Genomic DNA, 20,974 nt, shown 5'->3' on the forward strand with positions numbered 1-20,974 from the left:
TCCTATCCTGTTTGGCTTGCTTTTACAATAATTGATGTGTTCAATTTCCACAGAAGATTGCAGGTTATCTTGCACTTTCCTATTTGCTTGCACACACCTTAACAAGCTCTTTCTTGTTTTTGCCAGAGATGGTGCGCTGAGTCATTTCCATGAGAGGCTTCTGTACCACTCCGAAGCAAGAATACATTAAAGAACAAAAGGTGTGAAGGTGTACCAGTGTTTTCCTGGCTAGAAAGCTAACCCCCAAGTGAATGTATTGAAGATTTCTAGACTTGGTGGGACAAATATCTCTACCTCCAGTTTTATGAATACTGCTAGCTATGGCTGTGGAACTCTGTTTGCTGCTGCTGCTGTTTTGTGGAAGTACTATTTCAGAGGTACAGCCTATATACAAACCGCCTCCTGGGACTCTGGATTTTGGATTTGTACCAGCCAAGACCTATGATACAGGTGCATACCATGAACCTGGGCCAATAGGAATTTTGTTTAAAATAGTACATGCATTCCTGTACTTAGTGCAGCCAAATTCTTTTCCTCAAGGTAAGTAGATAATTTTTTTTTTTTTTTTGGTAAATAAAGATTTGTTATTGATATATTCATCCTATTGTAGATACCAAGACCATCATCTGGAACTAAATGATATGAAAGGCTTTGTTAGTAGCATGTGTTATGGTCTGGAAATGTGTACAGTTTCATTTTTCTGCTAAGCATAGCATGTGTGTGGAGTTGTTAATGAAAATGAAATGTTGATGAAATTTCACAGAACTTTGCTTGCATATCTCAAAGCTGTTGCTGACATATTTGAGGCTTTTTTTTCCTTAAGTGAAACTTTTTCTTATGTATGCTTAGAAGCATGGGATAGGAGTAAAGCATACACTGCTTTGTATTTAGTATTAAATCCATAAGAGACATCTCTGAGATTTGCATATTATGATAAACAGTCAGGTGTTTATGAGATTTAGCTTGGGAAATGGAAACTTAGCAACTTGAAATAAATTTCATTTGTTTCCATATCTGTGCATCCACAGTCAAGTTTTATATAAGGGTAGTTCCATTACACAGCCACCTGTAACTTCTTGTTCCTTTTGTGAGCTGAAGTTAAGACTTGAACCTGCATTTGTTTTTTTGAGATACTTTTTTGCATTCCTTTCCTACTAAGTTGTCTCTTCCTCTAAAGGAAAAGTTAAGACATCAGAGAAGTGTGTGCTTATTGAGGTTGCATTGATTAAAAGGTGCTTTTGGGAATTCTGTGTGTTCATGGATGTGGTTGTATCAATTTAACTTTACAACATGCTTTTTGTTTCATTTAGCTCCTAAAAGAAAATGCTAATGTGTTTGAATAGTATTGGCATTTAAAATTATATTGAGGTGAAGTTTTGATAAAATCTTAAGAATGGCTTTGGTTTGTTATTGATTCCTTTTGGTGGTTTAGCTGTAACTATGTGTAAACAGTTTATATTATTTTGTAGTACATCTTTCAATTTATATATTGAAACCTTTAATTTAAAATCGTAAAGTCTTTGGCCATGTACCCATATGATACCTGTGAACTATTATTTGCTTGTATTTTTGACTTCTCTTCAATAACTGTAGAAGAATGAGCTCAAATGAACTTGAACGAATGAATTCTCTTTAGACAAGTGCCCAGAGTCCCAGGTTTTAACCTGGAGAGCAAACTGGCCTGTTCCCTGCAGGATCTGTCTTCTGAGCAGGTCTTAAACAAGGTGTAATGAGGGCTATTGCATGAAGCTGACAGTAATGTCACCTTTTGTTGGTGACATGGACAGTGGCATTGAGTGCACCCTCAGCAAGTTTGCCAGTGACACCAAGCTGAGTGGTGCGGTCGACACTGGAGGCAAGGGATGCCATCCAGAGGGACCTTGACAGGCTTGAGAGGTGGGCCTGTGCGGCCCTCATGGAGTTCAACAAGGCCAAGTGCAAGGTCCTGCACACAGGTCGGGGCAATCCCAAGCACGAATACAGGCTGGGTGGAAAATGGATTGAGAGCAGCCCTGAGGAGAAGGACTTGGGGGTGTTGGTTGACGAGCAGCTCAACATGACCCAGCAATGTCCATTTGCAGCCCAGAAAGCCAACTGTATCCTGGGCTGCATCAAAAGAAGCGTGGCCAGCAGGTCGAGGGAGGTGATTCTGCCCCTCTACTCCACTCTCGTGAGACCCCACCTGGAGTACTGCGTCCAGCTCTGGGGCCCTCAGCACAAAAAGGACATGGACCTGTTGGAGCGGGTCCAGAGGAGGGCCACAAAGGTGATCCGAGGGCTGGAGCACCTCTCCTATGAAGACAACCTGAGAGAGTTGGGGTTGTTCAGCCTGGAGAAGAGAAGGCTCTGGAGAGACCTCATAGCAGCCTTTCAGCACCTGAAGGGGGCCTGCAAGAAAGCTGGAGAGGGACTTTTTACAAGGGCATGTAGTGATAGGACAAGGCTAATGGCTTTAAACTGAGAGGGGGTTGATTTTAGGTTAGATCTAAGGAAGAAATTCTTCACTATGAGGGTGGTGAGGCACTGGAGCAGGTTGCCCAGAGAAGTTGTGGATGCTCCATCCCTGGAAGTGTTCAAAGCCCAGTTGGATGGGCCTTTGAGCAACCTGGTCTAGTGGAAGGTGTCCCTGCCCATGGCAGGGGTGTTGGAACTAGATGATCTTTAAGGTCCCTTCCAACCCCAACCATTCCATGATTCTTCTGGAGGGACTGTTTCCAGATACCTCTGCTTTTGTGGCCTCTTTCCTTTCATTAAATAAGCAGATGAACTATTTGCCTCTCTGTGAGACCTGATACGTTAGGATTGTCATCTGCATTCAGCTCGTAGAAACAGGCCTTTCTTCTGCCTACAGACTATCTTACTCTCTTACGATTGTGGAAACTTGATTTCAGTGAGATGTTTACTGTGTTTTTTATATTAACAGGAATTTGGTCTGTAACCTTGTATGTCAAATTTAATATTATGTGTCCTAAGCATGTAAATAGTCATTGAGAATAGAATTTGTGATCAAGATTATAGTCCTGTGGGACTGCTTGTAGTAAGTTCTGCATCAAGTAGGTGTTGTGAAATCCAGTATTAAAGAGAAAGGAGACATCCAGAAGTAAATCACTTGTTCTTAGCTTGTAAGCTTTGAATGTCTCATACCTCTCCTTCCGCCCTCACAGATACTTTTTGCCAAATCAGGTATTTTTAGAAGTTTGGCTTTCAGTGTTTGCATTAGGTGAAGTCCTTTTCCCATGCCCTCTTATACCTCACTGCAAAATACAGATTTGATGGATTATGTTGGTTTGAGTCATACCATTTACTTGGTTAATCCCCATAATCTCTTTTGCCATATGCTGTTCTGTTTTCACATTCAGTGTATTAATAATGTAGTTACATATTTGAACATTTTTAAACTGCCAACTTGAAACTGTCAACTTGAGTTAATTCTGATTCAGAGATGAAAATAAACATAATCACAAATGGGCACAGAAAGCAAGCCTTCTGATGTTTCTAATGCAAAACTTCATAATTCTGATTGGGCTGGTGCTTCAGAAGAGTCAGCTCCAGGTTGATGCCCCAGTGTATTGCATATAGTCATACATAGAGAAGTGTGATTCGTGTGCAGGGCTTGCCATCAACCACTTAGACCTTTGATCTTAGTAGTTTTATATTTATTTTCCTAATACTTGGAAGTGCTTGATGTTTGGCTTTCCAATCTACTGTTAGTACTCTTAGCTGGGAGGAAAAAAAGTGACAGGATTGTCTAATTGCATGTAGATATTCCTGCCTTTGCAAGACATTTTTGTGCTCACAGTAGTGCTCCAGTGGAGCTGAACAAGTTACAGTATAACATTCATACTCCTTCAGTCCCAAGTATGCCTTTTAGGAAGAAAGCTAGTATGATAAAGCAAAGTATGAAGGATATCAGAGTCTTTGGGAAATGTTCTTAAAGTATTTGCATGCTGCTAAGCCTTAACATTTATTTAAACATTCTTATATGTTACTTAAAAGTTGAAAGAGATCACTTAATTTAAAGAAAAAAAATCAGTCAAGGAATATTTTGTAAGTTTGGTGGTTTTTTTAGTTAAATCTAAGTGAGTAATTATTTAAATTTGTTCATGCCATCCAGTTTGTGGACATACAACTTACTCTTAGTTTAGATTTAATAGGTAAGTTATTAACAGGATTAAATATAGTGCTCACGTAAAGCATAGTAACAGAACCAGGGCAAGGAACTGTAACTTCTTAATTTTTTTTTTTAAATTGCAGAATCTTTAAGACAGCATTGTGCTTTTTGGATATGGCAAGAAACTAGTTTAAAAAAGGGAACTAGGATATCTGATTGCAGTGCTTCAGTGAGCGTAAATAGATTCTGCTTTCAACTCCACCAGTCAAATACTTTTGTCCTCACTAGATGATGTACTGGTGTATATGGGAGTGAATTTACTCCCAAGCATAAACTGTTATGCGGGGAAGCAGCCTCCACTTTGAGTTAATGATACACTGGAGTGGAAAAGACTGTGTTTGATCACTAGTTTCTACTGGAGGCTCAGTAGGTCACTTTAATCTTGCTGTGCCTTGGTTTCTCCATTTGTAGAATGGAGGTGGTGGTGCTACTACTCCTTTTGTTGAGGACTGTGTAGGATAGAGCATCATTATTCTTTCCTGTTAATAGCACCACTTACAATAAATAGATGATAATAGGAAAATTACAAGTTGCTGCTATCACTCGGCTAAGAGGACATCTAACAAAACAAGTTGTCAGTTTTTCTTGCACTTAGAATTTTTCATAAACTGAAGTGTTAATTTATGAATAAAGTTAAGTCAGTTCATGGTTGTGATATGGTGCACGTCACCTGTTGTGTTGGAGACCTTCAGATGTGAACTTGGCGTAGACACGGCATGGTCAGTATGATCCTCTGGCTGCTATGAATATCTTATCATGGCTTTGTCTTTGTCCCCATACAAACGAGTTGTTAGATGGAGTAAGATGATGTTAATCTGAGATTCCACTTGCTAGCAGGATGTGCACAACAAATCTTTGGCTTCACAGCTTCTGTCTTGCAGCGAAAATCTGAAGAGTTCACAAAGGGAGTAAAGCTCTTGCTCCTATTTTTAGGTGAAATAAGACAAAACCTTACAGGCTTGTTCACCTTACTGTAGTCTACCTGAATGTATTGCAGGATGACTGTGCCACTTATGTTGAGTTACAGCTGCTTTGTTCCAGCTTCTGCTTTTTATTATGGATCACCCTGTTTCTGCTGAAGCAGGAATAAAACTTCAACTTCAAAACCAACTGTTGAATGCAGGTACTTCCTGGGCAAAACACAGTATGAAGAGTTAAATGTATTATTTGCCTGTGGGGAACAAGGACAAACTGGTTTTTAGACCTGGACTACACCTCTTGATTCTTTCTCTTTGTGGAGTCTCACTTGTTGAAGAGTTTGAGCATAAGACTGAGGCTCAGAACTTGACTATTTTAATGCACATTCCTGTCTCTGACCCCTTTTGGTCTTCCTTTCTCCTCACCTGGTAAGCCCTTAAAGCAGCTGCAAATTGCGGAGTTCAGCAAGTTAGTATTGTGTTCCCTGGCTCTGCAATTTGTGTCTCACATGAGAGTATTCAGCAATTAAAACATTTTAACTTTTTTTTTTTTTAAAAAATCACATAACTTGGTGTGAAAATAAACAGTGCATCTCTAGCTAGTATAGCTGTAACAGAAAATGCATATGCAAAATCCTGTTGCAGTAGGTAGGTTTGAGCTCCTAGGGTATTGATTTTTTAATATATTAGGTGTGTTGCATGTGAGGTTCTAAAGCAAATGATCAAAACACTTTATCACCCCCTCAGTTAAAAACTCAGTAAGTCAGAATTTTATTATTTTGTGTGTAAAACTAACTTCTTTGCCTTTTGTAGCTATTTAGTTCTTGGTTGTCCGTTTCTACTTTAGTTTTGCTTCCTGTTAGTAATAAATCTTCCACAGCTCCCCTGCAACATAAGATAATGCTCAGGTACCCAAAGCAATTATGACCTTTTGTAAAAACTTAAATTACAATATCCTTTTTCCAGTTGTGTGAAGTCTCAATTTTAGTTTGGGTGTGAAACTGCACTGATGTGATAGACTGCTTTTTGAGCTAGTGTTTGACAGCTGCCCCCCTGTGCATGTGGGTTGGTTTTCTTAAAGCTTATGTCCTGGAGCTGGCTTGGGAGCACGGATGCAATTGCTGGTGCAGGAACTGAGAAGAAGGGAGGAAGAGCAAGACCTGCCCTTTAGTTAAGTTAGCTGTTAGCTTGGCTAAGCTGTGTTGTGAAATGACAATTTCAGTAAGCTGTGGAGTCAGTGCCTTCACCACATCCCTGTAACTGGTTGGTTTTTTTTTTTTTTTTTTCCCCAGCAGTGTGGCTAGAGCTGTGATGTGAATTTAGAGTAACAGCTGAAGTGTGTATATCAAAAATGCAGGTTTCATTGACAGAGGTTATATGTAGCAAGTAGTGGTGGTGTCATTTGGGTAGAACTGGGATGAGAAGGGGGGCTTGTAGTTCTCCTTTGTTTGGTAATATGGTGTATACATTGAAAGAAATGTCTCGTGTCTAACATTTTTTGGAAATACTGGGGAAGATGGAGCAGCAGGAAGATACAAGATAAATTAGCATCTTTTCTCTGCCCACTCATATACATTTAAGGAAATAGTGTTTAAAAAAATCATTGCTCATTTCATGCTGGGAAGTTAAGAGATGCTCTACTTGATGACATACCCATGTAAACAAGGAACACTGAGAAAATTTCTGAAGCAGATTTAAGGCCTGCTTTTTTTATTTTCTTAGGAGTCAGAAGAGTAATTCCTTTTCCCCTGAACTATTCCCAGCTGCAGACTGTCTGACAGATTGCTTGTCAAAAGGATTTTTTTGTGGACAGGGAGGAGACAGAGATTTTAAGGAGGGGAGGCTTATACCGATTATCTGCTAGAGGCTACCACAGAAAACTACAGTTGCAGACATTAACGCTTCTCTGATGTCTTCCTGCCCACTTCTTTTGGATTATGTAAACAAGGAATCTCTTTTGCAGACAGGTATTATGTGGAATATATGCAAGTCATTTTTTAATCAGTGTACCATAGCTGATCATCTGAAAATCTTGCACTATACACACATCTGGAATAATTTCTCTGCAGTATCCTCAATGCTTGCCCCAGTATGTTTTAATGCTGCCTGCCAGCTGTGCCTAGGAAAAAATACGTGCCTTGACAGCAATTGGAAAATGACAATCCAGCTTCACAATTTCAACACTGTTAGGACAGAAGGGAGAAACTAATGAAAATGAACCTCAAGAGGAGTCTGAGGGAGTCGGGTTACTTTCTGTGGGGAGGGTGTTCAGAAGTGGCATTACCACAGACAGCTGGAGGGCACCTCAAGCAGTAGTGTAGTACCTCTTGGAGGCTAGATTATAAAAACAAATAAAATGGGCCTGCAGTTGTGTGGTATTGAGACTCAGCTCATATTTCCCAAACCTAAACTGCCTTCCACCCCTTCCAAATTAGACAGCTATGTCCTTTCTGTCTGTTGGGAACGTTTCCTGGCAAGTGGGTTGGGGATTTTCTGGGTGAGGTACTGAGTTGGCTCAGGAAACCTGCTAACAGTTACAGCATGGGCAATGCCAGGCCAGTGCTTTAAACTTTCCCAACCCTGTTCTGTTTGTCTGTGGACATCAATGGGAGACACAAGGTATAACCAAAGAGCTGATCAGCAACATTCCCTGCCTCAGTGTGCGGGGGATGCATTCTGGGCACAGCTAAATCCAGGGGTGCCGACTACAAGAAAGGGAAGGGTTGGGAGGTACAGGATGGTATTGACAGAACGTAGCCTTGTTGTTTGTTATCATTCTAGGTGAAGAAGCTTCATTGATAGGGTTTGTGTATTTTGAAAGAAAGAAGCAAAGGTACCATGTCCTAAAGATGCATGTATCTAGATAATTAGTACTACTGGGTGGTGTGTGTATTGGGGGTAGTAATGTTAGATATGTTGAATGTAGCATGGTGTCTGTGTACTAGCAATTACAGTAAAACACTGAATTAAGCTCTGTGTGCATTCATTAATTTCTCTAAAAGATTGCCCATCCCGTTTAGTATCTCATAGCAAAGAGAGAAGCAACTTGGACATCACCTTGGTCAAAGCCTAAGTTTTGCCTTTCAGATGCCAGTGCACAGTCACAGTCAGAGTACACCGTGTGAAGGTGGCAGTTCTTTGTGTCCCTCCCTCTGTTAACAGGAAATCTAAACCCCTAAAAGCATGAAAGCTTATTTGAGACTTCAAGAGCATACCTGCAGCATCTTGTATGGTGAGAAGTGGGATGGAGCCGGTTTTGGGTCAGCCACATTCCCTGGTAACAGGTATCATGTGTGAACATCTGAAAATTATCTGTGACTGCAGACATCTTACCGGTTTTCAGGCCACTCTGCTGAGGCTCCATGATTTTCCTAGCTTAACAATGGCAACTACTCTGCTGTCCATCCTCCCCCTCCATTTAATTTTTACAAGCTTATCTATCTGCATAGTGTTAAACCTCATTCTCTTTTCTAACTTGTACTTTATGGAACTGACAGGGAGAGAGAGGGGGGATATGACTGAACTTACTGGAATAACGTGTTCACAAGCCTCTAAGGGACCTCTCAATTCCTTCATCATCTTGGCTGTTATGAAGCACTTTGAGTTAATCATGTCAGATACTGTATGGATACTGCCTGTTACTGGAAAAGTAGTCATTTGACTTTCTTTTGTCTTTGTTATCTAATTATGATGGTCTATAACATTAGCCTAGCCCTCTCATTTTTTTGTCTGACAATTTGTTTAGGTTGTCGTTTACAGAGCAGCAGACTCCTGGGTCTTGTTCAATGATGGCTTTTTCTTGAATGATGTCAGTCAGTGTAATAAGAATTTGATAGATCTTTGCAACAAACCTTCTTTCCACAGTCCTCATATTCAGTGTTTAATTACATTGAAAATTATGAGAATTAGAATTTTTTCCTCTGCCTTTTTCTCACTGTATTTTTTTTTGCTTCTCAACATGCTTTGTGTAACTTTTAGATCTTAACAAAAGCGATGCTTTTATCTAAGTGAATATGTACTATTCAAAAGTTGCTGGAGCAAAATAAATGTGTAACTATTAATTTTAGTGGTTTTTCATATCCTTTTAACAGTATTAAATCTTTCCATATTGGTATTAAAGCTTTTGAGTATACTTCTTCCTTTTCTACAAGTGAGTTACCTTCTTGTTAGAAGGGAAATCAGCTGCCATGAATGTCAGCTATTGTAGTGTAAGCTGAGTAATCTGTCAGTATATACATCTTAGTGTAAGCCTACCAGTTACAAAAAAAACCCTACAAACCTGCTTTGACACTTTTTTGCAATATGCAGATATATTTCATCTAAAACCAGTTCTGTGATTAAATTATGACCTGTATTGCATTGTAACATAATCAAGATCTTTCTTTTCTCTGAAAATATACCAAATTATTTTATTTTTGTGAACTTTAAACAATAATAACTGTTGTGAATGTGAGTATTCTTACTACTACTAAGTATTGCCTTGGCTGTTTAGCTCAGCTGAAAGATGCCTGGGTGTACCTGTACAGAACAAATACAAACTTGAGGCCTAATTAACTTTCTTCAGAGTAGCAGCCTTTACTTTTGCTTTCATTTTTGAGTGAAGTAGTGATCTCTGTAGTACTTTGAACAAATATGCGTGCCACACTTATTGAACATATGTGGAAAATTGTGGCCGTTGCAGAAATGGGAAAACGGAGAGAGGGAATTCTGAGGAATCTCAGTGAAGCTGCCAGAACGCCAGTCACTGAGGTAATTAAAAGCTGCTACCAGCAGGGCTCCAGCGTGTCATTCGCAATTATCTGTGTTCATATTTCCAATAATTCAAGTTATGCACTGAGAGTGGATTTTCTGTGCTTTCCTCGGTTTACAGCAACTTGTGAGGAGAGAAGGGAGTAGGAAAAATGCTGTTGTTCATGCAGTCTAAATATTTACTACCTCAATCAAAGTTACAAGTCCAATATGTCTACACAACCCACACTATCAAGAAGTTGCTCAGTCTCTGCAGTGTGCTAAAACAGACAAGCATACACAGTGCACCAAGTTAAATCTTTGCCCGTAATCTGTTGTAAATCCTTACCAGATGGTGGCCTAGAGAGAACTTTAGGTAGCTACTGCAAACAAAGTGGCAAAAAATAGCTGCCGTGGCACAAACAATGTGCTATAGGAGTTCTGTTGCCCTCAGAAAATGAGAGAATGCAGTTTCTGTGTGGAATACTTCTTCAAAGCTTTCTACTTGACTTTGTGTCTGCATGATATATGCAAATTTATTGCAGCCTCCTAAGTAAAGATTTTTCTAAAGGCTTCTCTCTCTTTGTTCTTTTTCCAAAAATTCAGCAAGAACAGAACTTGCTTTGTAGCAAAGAACAACTAGAAAGGCCCTGCAAAGATTATTTTCAAAGGAGAAATCATTCTAGGTGTCTTGTAACAGTCAATATTGTGGCAATTTCTCTTTTTCTTTAAACCTTTTGCTGACCACACTCTTTAACATTGTCTGTGCATGTTGATGGAAAGCAGAATGTGCCTAAACAGAAAATGCGACTGCACTAAAGGAATAAACTCAAGTTTGGGGGAGCTGTAAGGTGTGAGGATTTTCTGTGGAAGACTTAAATTACCCATTTGGTCTTCCTGACTAATAACAACCTTGAGAAAGCTAAACTTATAAAACTTCCATTGTTTCATCCATATTTTTGGGAAATTGGGGAACTTTTTGTGTGCATGAATGAAGTTCATTGACTTACTGTTATCTGATCCACTGCTGTATAATTTCTTCAGTGGATCAATGGTATTTTCTGTCAGGAAGGATGCAAAGGGGCTCTCCTTAATTTGACATCCTGGTTCCTTCAGCAGCTGTTGCTGCCCTGCAGTTCCTCATCTTCAGCAGTTGCACCGTGCTTAGGTCCACCTGTGCTCTGGTTAAAGCTCACCCTGTTTAGACCACTCCTACAGCTTCAGTCCTTCTCATAGCTGTCCATCTCTTCACGACCTACTTCATATTGCAGCTCTACCCCCTCTCACATTGCCCCTTCATGCATCCGGTATAAGCTAAGGCTCATTTCTAGGTGGTCTAGTAGCTTGCCCTTTCAACTACAAATAAAGCAGTATGTGCTTTACGAGTCTGCTGAGACCTTAAAAAATGCATTTACTATGTTTTTGCTTCTGTCATGCTGTGTGTTGCTGGATTTTGAGACTGAGCCAGAGTACTGTAGGGTAAGTGTATTTCTCTTGCTTTTGATGAATATGTAATTAAAGAATGCAGAGTCGGAGAATGGGAAGGGACAACAGTTGTGTTGATGAGAGGAAACAGCATACTGAAGGCAGAAGGGGGTGAAAAGGCAGATTGCCATAGCAGATGAGAAGTTAAAATACTTCAGCAATTTAGTATATATTTGTCATTTTTTACCTCCATTCAAACAAGTTCTTCCAGCCATTGTAGAGTAACAGGTTCTAGGGTTTCATTTTGCATGTCAGTGGTGAGGTACAGCAGCAAGGTTCCTTTCTTATTTGCCTTTTTTTCTTGTCCAAAGGCTGGCTGATGGTTTAAGGTTATGGGTTTTGCACATGATTTCTTTAATGTAGGTGAATAAACAGATGATTGAACAGAGAATTTCCTTTCACCATCTCTGTAGTGTGAGTAGGTGGGTTTGTGTGTGGGCTTCAGAAGTGAGGGAATGTAGGTGTCACCCAGGAGTTGTGCTCAGAGAGAAGGTGGCCGGAATGGCCTCATGCGAGGAGCAGGAGGGTGGAAGCTGAACCACCATCATGTTCCCAGTAACTCAAGGTAAAAATACCTAGGAATTGTATAGAGAGAGAGAGCATGCCTAAAAGTTGTGGGGAGAATTTATCTGAGAAGGCTGGGGTTTTTTCTTAGTCTGGGGACAAGGTTATGGCCCAAACCTGTCTGAGGGAGATGCTGTGAAGGAGGGAGGGGAGTGAACCTTCTGAATCTGGAGTCTAGTCTATCTTGAGTGAATGCATGGATTAGACTCCTCATCCGTGGACTAAAGTGGTCTCTTACTGTGTGGGAAGTGGGAAGATGTCACCTCTGAGGCCTCCCACTTGGCCTACAGAGTGAGTTTTCATCTTGCTCTGCAGGAAGAGGACAAACTGCGCGGAGTGAGCAATGCAGCAGGACCCTCTCTGCGGTCTCCACACCAGCGTGCGTGGTGGATTCTTTGGCCACCAACATTACTGAGCTCCCGCCTCGCCCTGCGGTGGAACCAGAGCCAAATGGTCGCTGGGCGATGAGGGACCGTGCGAGTGAGCAGAGCTGTTAGGTAGTTATGTGGCAGTAAAGGGGAGGACCCTGGGTTATCTGCTGAAGGAGACCTCTTCAATGGGAGCTGAATCTGACCGTAGTAAAGGCTAATAGCTAGAGGCTTTCTAATTTTGGGGAAGCAACCAAAGCCCCACTCATATCAAGGAAGTATTTTAAAATATCGGTAAAGTGAACTTGCAGTAAAACTTGCTGTAAGATACCTGAAAGATTTTTATCTCTGATGGTAAGTCTGAAAGGCTAATATAGCTTACCTGGTTTTCTTGGACTTGCAAGAGTTATTCATTAGTCTGACTCATAACTAGAGAGGAAAAACCCCAAGCTTTAAGTCATTTTAATTCATTAATTTCAGACTAATTATTGCTGCTTATTTGTGACACTAAATGTGGTCAAACTGACTCATATTCAGAGAGGTGCTGTACTGTTCAGTGTGTGTTCAATCAATTGACTCTCTTATAGATGAAGGGGAATGTGGTGCAATACTATGATATGCATTAGAATGAGATAGCATTAAAGCAGTTATTAATATATCATGTATATTATCTATGTAATTCTCCCCTGTTGTTCTGAAAAATCTACATTCAGTGTGACATGAATGCTTCAGTCATGGTTCTTTGCTTGAAGTCCTTTTCAGAAGAGAAGCCTAATCTGTTATATTATGCATAAAAAGATAAATTAATTTCTGGCATAATTTGATTAATGCTGGAGTTGCACTATAACTGGATGGGCTCAGTGGAATTGTTTGAGGGAAGATGAAGCATAGCATTCCCAAAGGTTTTACTCCAGCTGTTTTCCTGTCATTTAGATTTGAAAAGCTTTCTTGGCAGAAGAATTTGTAACTAATTTATGTTGGTACTTAATAGCCAGACAGCTTATTTTTAAATATCTATTATTTTTACTATCCCTTTCCTTAGATCAGTTCTAAGAAGCAAGCCCTAGTGCTAACCTAATTTTCTTGTCTGGGTAATGAGATATTGAGTGTATGTACACAATATGCGTGCAATGCAGGAGTTGGTGATTATGTTTCCTTAACCAGGGCTTCTCAGAGGTGCTTAATATTTCATTACAAATTGCATTGGTAAATTAATAGTTCATCTGGCTAGTTAGATTTACTAGGGCAGATGCCATTTCACATGTGTGATGAGAACAGGAAGGAGACAGCAAAGCAGTAATGTAATTAGCCGTGTAAATGAGCCTCGCAAGGTAAATCTCTTTAACCCCAGTGATAAAATGTGTTCTGTGCTAAAGCCTCGGATTACTGGTCCTGTGAAACAATGTGTGCAGCTGGTCAAGCCAAGATTTCAGAAGTAATCCCATTAATTTGAAAATAGAGGACACCACTTTTTATCATACCTTCCTAGCACTTTTATTTTTGAAACAGGTATCAGCCTCAAGGTGGTACTCTGCCAGTAATGCAGAAGAGAGTCGTGTGGAGTTACTTTAGTTCAATTTTAAATAAAAACTTACTTGAATGCTAGAGATGAGATGTTCTAGCTAGGGAGGAAAGGTGCTTCAGAAAAGCAAACCAAAATTACAGACTGAATTAAATGTGAGCTGAGGTGTCTCTTCACTGTGCTACAGTGAGCAGTGTAGCCATATGTGAAAGCATGATGCTTGTATTTACACAGTACCTGGCACAGGACACATTCCCCTGCTTAACCCTTAAGTGCTGCAGCAGTAACCATGATTACTATCAATGTGCGTAAAACCTAATGGGAGATTCTGGTTCTGCAAAAACCACTAAGGCAAGTTTGTGCTTACAGATGTGTGGGTGGGTAAGTAACCACGGGTAATCTCACATTCAGTTATTGCCAAAATTATATTTTTATGGGATTATATATGACTTCTGCATTTCATTCGAAACGAATTAACTGGGAATGTGTCTCATCCACTTGATACTGAAGGCTGTTGAAATAGTAAATTCATGGCAAAGACTGGTCAATCACTGTGTGCTGCCTGGTGAGAAAAACACCCTGAAGCTTCATGTTACTTCTAAAAAATCATTACAAAGTAATATAAGTAGTAAATCTCTGTTCAGCAGGGAAATCTCACATTCTGGAAAATTAAGGGAAAAAATGTGCTGTATAATACTGGCTATTGTGCTAGGTATGAAACTGGTGATATTCTCACTATTTCACTTATTCAATCCATGTCAGAACTTTTTGTACCTATTTTCAGGCTTTCTTGTTTATTATAAGCCTAAAGGTGTTTTAGTTTCTGATGAAAAGGCTTTAGAGCCTCTAAATTTCAAAAACACATTGAAAATGCTGTTTTCTGCATCGGTGTGTGATAGTGTATTCAGGTTGATTTCTGTCTTTTTTTTTTTTTTTTTTTCTTTTGTTTTTGAATGGCAGGCTATAAATTATGGAAACAGTATAAATAAAAACTGTGAATCAGGAACTTTCTGAGCAAGTAATCGAGCAGTTTGGGTAGGGGGGAGTGTTTTGGTTATTTTAAGTATTGGATGTTCTCCTTGGAGATACTGAAAACCTGACTGGACATGGCCCTGAGTAACCTGCGGTGGGTGACTCTGCTGAGCCAGCGGGTTCCTTTCAGCCTCAACTGTCCTCTCTTTCTCTTGAGTAGTTTTACATATGCATATACATATGCATACAGATGTCTGTAAATATATATGTGTGTATAGATGTATGTAAAACTTGATGTAAAATGTTTTTTTGTTTAATTTTCCTTTTAATTTATGGCAGGGACAGACACTGAACTAGAAGAATGGGTAAAAACTTCCAACTTTTATTTAACAGGAAAGGCTTACGCTTTTAAAATTTTATCTTGTACCGATTCCCAACAGTAGGAAATGTATCAAAGGAAGTTTTTGTCAATAATAAAATCTAGCTTTCTTACATGCTTCCTGGCAGTGCTTTCACTCCTCCATTAAATATTTTATAATAAGAAGTCAGCATGATTGTAGGATAACTTTGGAATAATTTAGATCAGAAGGGACCTCCAGAGGTCATCAGGTCCAACCCTCTTCCAAAGCAAGATGAACCTCCAAGTCAGGAGCAGCCTGGAAGTGAGGGCAGGTTGCTGGGGGCTCTCCTGCTTGGCTTCGGAGTAGCAGGAAGGAGGGCGATGCCGCAGGGTCCTGGGCAGTCAGCTCCCATGTTTGACCGCCCACCTGCCCGCAGACGGTCAGTACGGCTTCATGCCACTGAGGATCAAAGAAATTGTTCTGTTCTTCTTTCTTCCTTCCCATTGCATTCTGATTGAAGTTGGTAGAAATTTCTCTTTAGCGGCTGTTCTGCAGTGTGTTGTCACATAATGCTAAATGGTTGGATAAATGTGTAAACAAGAGGGTTATTTTAGCCATTTTCTTCTCCTGCTTGCTAAAAGGCATCTAGCTGTAGAGAAAGTTCATTGCCTTACGTATTTTATGCACCAGTGCTTCTTAAATTTACTTACTTGGTAGGTATATAGATATAAACAAGAAGAAAGAAATGTTGCCTCTGTTGAAGAAGAAAAATATCTAACAGCCTGTGTGAATGACGTTTTTGGGGTTTGCACAGTTCTGCCTCACTTGGCTGTATACCTCCTTGCCTCTGGAAGTCCCTGAGAAACTGATGGTGCCTGGGATACCTCCTTGCCTCTGGAACTCCCTGAGAAGCTGATGGTGCCTGGGGATGGGCTCAATACAGGGAGGACTCTGCTGGTCCCAGTGTGCGTGATGTCTCGGAGCTGCAGCAGTGGATCAGTTGTGTGTTGCCATTGCAGTGGTGGAGAGAACTTTCTTTCCATGGTCTCTTGACTCTCAAGGTGCAGAGCTTGAAAGGATTTGCAGGAATTATAACTTTCTTGTTCTTCCTGGGTGCATATTCTATGTATATTTTGGGCTTACTTCTGTTACTGTGGGATTCAGCCTTATCTTCTAGCATATGTATGGTCTTTCCAAAATGAGGTTGCATCACCGTAGAGAGTCCTTAACCATCTACTGCTGGCACTCTTTCTGCATTTTAGAATACAATTCCCATCTGTGGATAATTTGCAGCTTGACACTCCTGTGATGTGTTAACAGATTGGGGGGTTTTTTATTATTTTTTAATTGGCAGACTTGCTGGCTGCAGCTTCTTTGCAGAGAATACCAGAGGGTACAGCAGTAGTTGCCTTGCTGTTGTGTGTTTTCTTTCCTTGGGCACAGTTTTCTGCAAGGAACTCTTCAGGATCTCTTCAGCTTACAGATCAGTCGAGTCCATGCTCCCTCTGCAGGGTGCTGGGGAGGGAGCGCTATGGGCGATGTTAGCTTAGGGGTTTGTTTTCCCGAGCCGCATGAAGGATTAGAGAGGCGTGAGATCACAGCCCCCGTGAACTCACTGAACATATTTCATGAGTGCTACAATAAATTCTGAGAGGGCTTGGATTTTCGGGGGAGGTGAACAGTCAGTTTTGAACCTACAGGTCTTTTATTGATCTTCAGGATAGCTAACTTACTGGAGGTTTTTCTCAAGTATGTTCAGTTGCATACGGGGAGACTGACAACAGGGCAATTGTGCCACGAAGTGCAGCTCTGTATGAACATGTGGGGCAGAGTGCTCCTCTTCGAGGTGTAGTGTGCTGCTTCTTAATGTGTTTCCTCTTCGTCAGAGGAGACCATAAGTTCAGTCACTCATTTCTCCCAAACATCCAAAAGCTGCTGCTTTTGCACAATGTAGCATGGAGCATACCTAGAGCCGCTGATGCCCCTCTGAGGCAGAGGGTCTGCAGAACTAGGGGTGCCCCTCTTCAAGCGCAGGATGTCATGGAAATGGCTGGGAGCCGCAGTTCCCAGCATAGTTCCCATAGGGTTGGCAAAACCTCGATAAGGGTAGGCTGGTGCTGTCCCAAAAAGAGGATCCATTCATTGCAGCTGCTGGTGTTTACTGAAAGAAACTGGTGTGGTGAAATGATATTTATAATGTTAAGTGGCACTATTTGTGTTAAATTCCTACATTCTTTTTTTGGTGGTTGCTGTATTTTGTCTATATTGTGAACAAGTTAGAAATTAGTGTGTTAGATGGAGCGGCACGTGCAGTAAGTTGGCACGTGTTGGCTTTCTGATCTGTTTTGGTGGTGTTGCATATTCTCATGCAAAGTCTGTTGGTCCAGAGAGAAAAAATAAAAAGAAAGAAAGAAAAAAAAAGTTGGGATAATGTTGGCAAGAATAAGGGTCATCTTCCTTGTACTGTTCAGTCAAGAAGTCATCGTTAACATGCTTGTTTTGCACATTATCTAATTCCATATATGTGTGTGTATATGTATATGCATGCGTGTATGTACGTTGTCATAAACATGAAGCAAAGCTGATACCTGAACATTGTCCAAGTAATCGGTAAGTTTGGGATTCACTTTTAATGATACTGTGGTACAGAGGATGGCCTTGGAAAAACACGCACAGTATTTCAGTAGGAATTCATTAATTGAGAGATAATCTAGGTATCTTCCTGTGAGCTCATAAAATATACAGTTGGTTAAAAATGTTGTTACTAGACAGGTTTATGGAAACACTTATGTGCTTCCCTGTCCTGTTGATGTCTCTTCTTAATTTCATCTTGCCTACCTAAGTTGAATTCATACCATCCTCTTTCCCCTGTTTTTATTATTTATGTTTTTTAAAACTCTGGAATATTCTTGCTTATTTTCAGATCTCATCAGAAAACTAGCACAGCAGAAGTTTGGAAATACACAGGGCGATTATCAAAAGGTAAATAGTCTATGTGTATCTGCATAAAATAATGAAAATTACTTTGAAATTCAGTTTTGTTTCTAAAACAGGAAATAGTATTTTAAAGCTATAAGAACAGGATGCAAGAATGAAATTTTGAATGATGTGTATGATGGTTTCATACAAAATTTGGGACCAAATTTTTTCAAAAAATATTACAAAGAAAATCTCATAAGCCACTGTAAAGAAGCTATGCATAGTTATGTCTCACTTATAAATTGCAGCTGTAATGTGATTGTGGTGTCTGTTGCACAAAGATTGAAGGCTCTTTGTATTGAAAAATACTGCTTTTATTTAAAAACACTTAGAGAGAATCATTACTGTTCAGCTCTCATGTTAGCTTCAGCTATTGTCCTCAAAAAGCTCAATTTATATGCTGGTTCTGGTGCCTTTGTAAAACAAAGTTTCCATAGACTACTTATAAAATATATTTTAGTTTACATAGTGTGCTGATTACATCAAGGATATTTTCCATTCTCTCTTTAGGTTTCTGATTATCCTGTAACAGTTGAAATTCGTAGGGTACTTGGTAGCAAGAGAAGATAGAGTGTAGCATGGATCTGATTTTAGGCTGTTCTCAAGGACAGTACCCCATCTTTGAAGCAATGTCACAGGTTGAGTGCCTGCAGTAGGAACCTTAATCAGGCCCACACAATGGACATGTTACTTTGTGTGAGCTGCTTGCTTGTAGTCATGGCAGTATGGTGTACCTGTCAGGAAGATGAGCATGGAACTTTGCTTATGGGCACTGAGCTATTGCCTCGAATCAGGTTGACCTGAATGATCTTGGGATTCGAAGGGGGAAAGCGTTGTGCTTCCATGTCTTCCCAACAATGAACCTATCACTCCAGTAGCTTGATAACCTCTGCATGACATCTGAGTGTGTGGGTGTTGCCATATGCTGCATCAAGCAACTCTTGCCGATCCCATACGCTCATTTGGTGGGGCTTTGTGAGAGGAGGAACAGAGGGTGGACTTGGTTGGCAGAGTCTTTGGACAAAACCATTAGACCATAGGTGGTATACATGAGTGCAAGTATAGTATTTAGTAACTACTATGTAAGTCATGAGAAATTTGAGACTAATGACAGCTGTAATCCTGCATGGTGGAGACACTTGTTAAAATACTGTGTGATTATAGGGTGGCAAATATAATATTAGGTGTTTTTAGGAAGTATAACAGATATAGGCCGTTTATAGGTCCTAATTTTGACCTGAATACAATGCAAAACTCTAAAACAAATTTGGAAAAGGAAAATCTATCAAGGCAAGTAGAGAGTCCCTCAGAAGATATAAGCATCAATGAGAGGCAGCTGTGAAGAGGCCAGCATGGCTGTAGATGTGCCCCTGGAGGAATTTGCAGTGGGGACAGGGACGTGTGAATATCACTGACGGGTGCAGGTAGGTAGTTAGAAATGTTGCCTGTGGTTTTGATCACTCAGTTTCATGGAGAATGAACTCAGAGTAGGATGGGTTCGGAAAGTGTGTATTAGGATGATCTGGGAAACACGTAGGTCTTCAGAGGAGACTGGAAGAGTTTGCTTCGCTTAGCAAAATAATTGATGAGGGGGGTGATTACTCCTTATAAAATATATGGGGAGAAAACACCAGGAAGAAAAAACTGCTATTTGGGCAAAAGATGGTGCTGTCGCAGAAGCAAATGGGCAGAAATGGGCCATGTGTACATCCATGTAAGAAGACTCACTAGTTCACCAAGTGTTGGGAACAGTTCTTCAGTAGTGAGAACAGGAAATCTGGTTCTGATATTTATCCTGTTAAATTTCTACTGTTGTTCCTCTGTATCTTTTTTTTTTTTTTTTTAACCTATTTGTAGAGTGTGTTAGTGACCCAGGAGGCCCTTCCCACTTCTGTGCTGCGTGTCCCTGTGTTCCCAGGTGGACTCTTACCGTCGATGTTTCCCTGTCCCCTGTCAAGGACAGCATTTCTTGACAGACATTTCTTGAATGCTTTTTCTTTTTTACTTTTGAATAACTTAAAATAAACCTCTACATAATTAGTTAAAAGTGAGGGTGAATTTTGTGTGTACTATGTTAAGGTCCCAAAACTTCTACAAAAACTGCTGTTTATAAAAACAGCCAAAAAAAAAGCATTGAAAAGAAAGTTAGTCAGGAATATCAGCTGTGGCAGGTGGAATTCGTGAAGAAATTGCTAAACCGCAAAGTAACACAATCTTCTGTTGTGTGAGATGTGTTGGGAATTATATGAAACAGATGCTCAGTGTCAAAATAACTGGTCTGTTGTTGTTTTAAGATGGAAATATTTGTTGGACGATTTCTAGAACCCTTTCACTTACCAAGGAAACCAGAAATTATCTGCTATGTATTTTATTGTAAATAATTTCCATAATTATTTAATGGTGATTCTATGCATTATTTTACTTTAGTGGCTTTTTATTATCGTTTCTGTGTTGTTAATTGTTTTGGTCCTGGTTAATTGTTCATTATTCACGTGATTTGTTTTTGTGCATGCTGCCTGTGTATTCTACACATTCTGCATTTGTTTTGACTTCCACAGCCAGAAAACGTTGTCCTGACTCTTCAGGTAAAGTCTTATGGTAGATGTACAGCTTTGAAAAGAAACTAACCATGTCTGTGTGCACTACTTCTATTAAAACATCCATAACTATTTTTAATGTTATTTAAATGTGTTTTTCCATCTAACCTATTTTAAAAATTTCTGAAGTATTCAGCTAACTAGAAAATGGTAATTCTTTTGCAAAATCTAGCCAAGTTCTTCCAAGCATTGAGTTTGTATTCTTCAGAAGGGATAACAGCTTTTAACCAGCAGTTAATAACAATAATAATAATAATAATTTAAAAAAAAAGGTTTAATCCTAGAATTGGTAATTAGGTCAGAAATTTGCAACTCTGCTAATGGTGATGG

At 39.9% G+C, this 20,974-nt stretch overlaps 1 protein-coding gene across 5 annotated transcripts in view; it reads left to right on the forward strand.

Annotated features, from left to right (window-relative positions):
• The first annotated feature begins 320 nt into the window (after positions 1–320).
• PROM1 (prominin 1) overlaps positions 321–20,974 on the forward strand; it is a 56,837-nt gene continuing 36,183 nt past the window's right edge. For 3 of the 5 annotated variants that reach the window (XM_009485820.2, XM_075708987.1, XM_009485823.2), the window contains exons 1-3: positions 321–540; positions 17,992–18,050; positions 20,606–20,632. In XM_009485820.2, the coding sequence (XP_009484095.1) occupies positions 321–540; positions 17,992–18,050; positions 20,606–20,632 (306 nt within the window). The remainder of the gene's footprint in view (positions 541–17,991; positions 18,051–20,605; positions 20,633–20,974) is intronic. The other 2 variants (XM_009485821.2, XM_009485824.2) reach the window with 1 other exon arrangement.

The sequence above is a fragment of the Pelecanus crispus genome, chromosome 4, assembly GCF_030463565.1.
Source record: "Pelecanus crispus isolate bPelCri1 chromosome 4, bPelCri1.pri, whole genome shotgun sequence".
Lineage (NCBI taxonomy): Eukaryota > Metazoa > Chordata > Aves > Pelecaniformes > Pelecanidae > Pelecanus > Pelecanus crispus.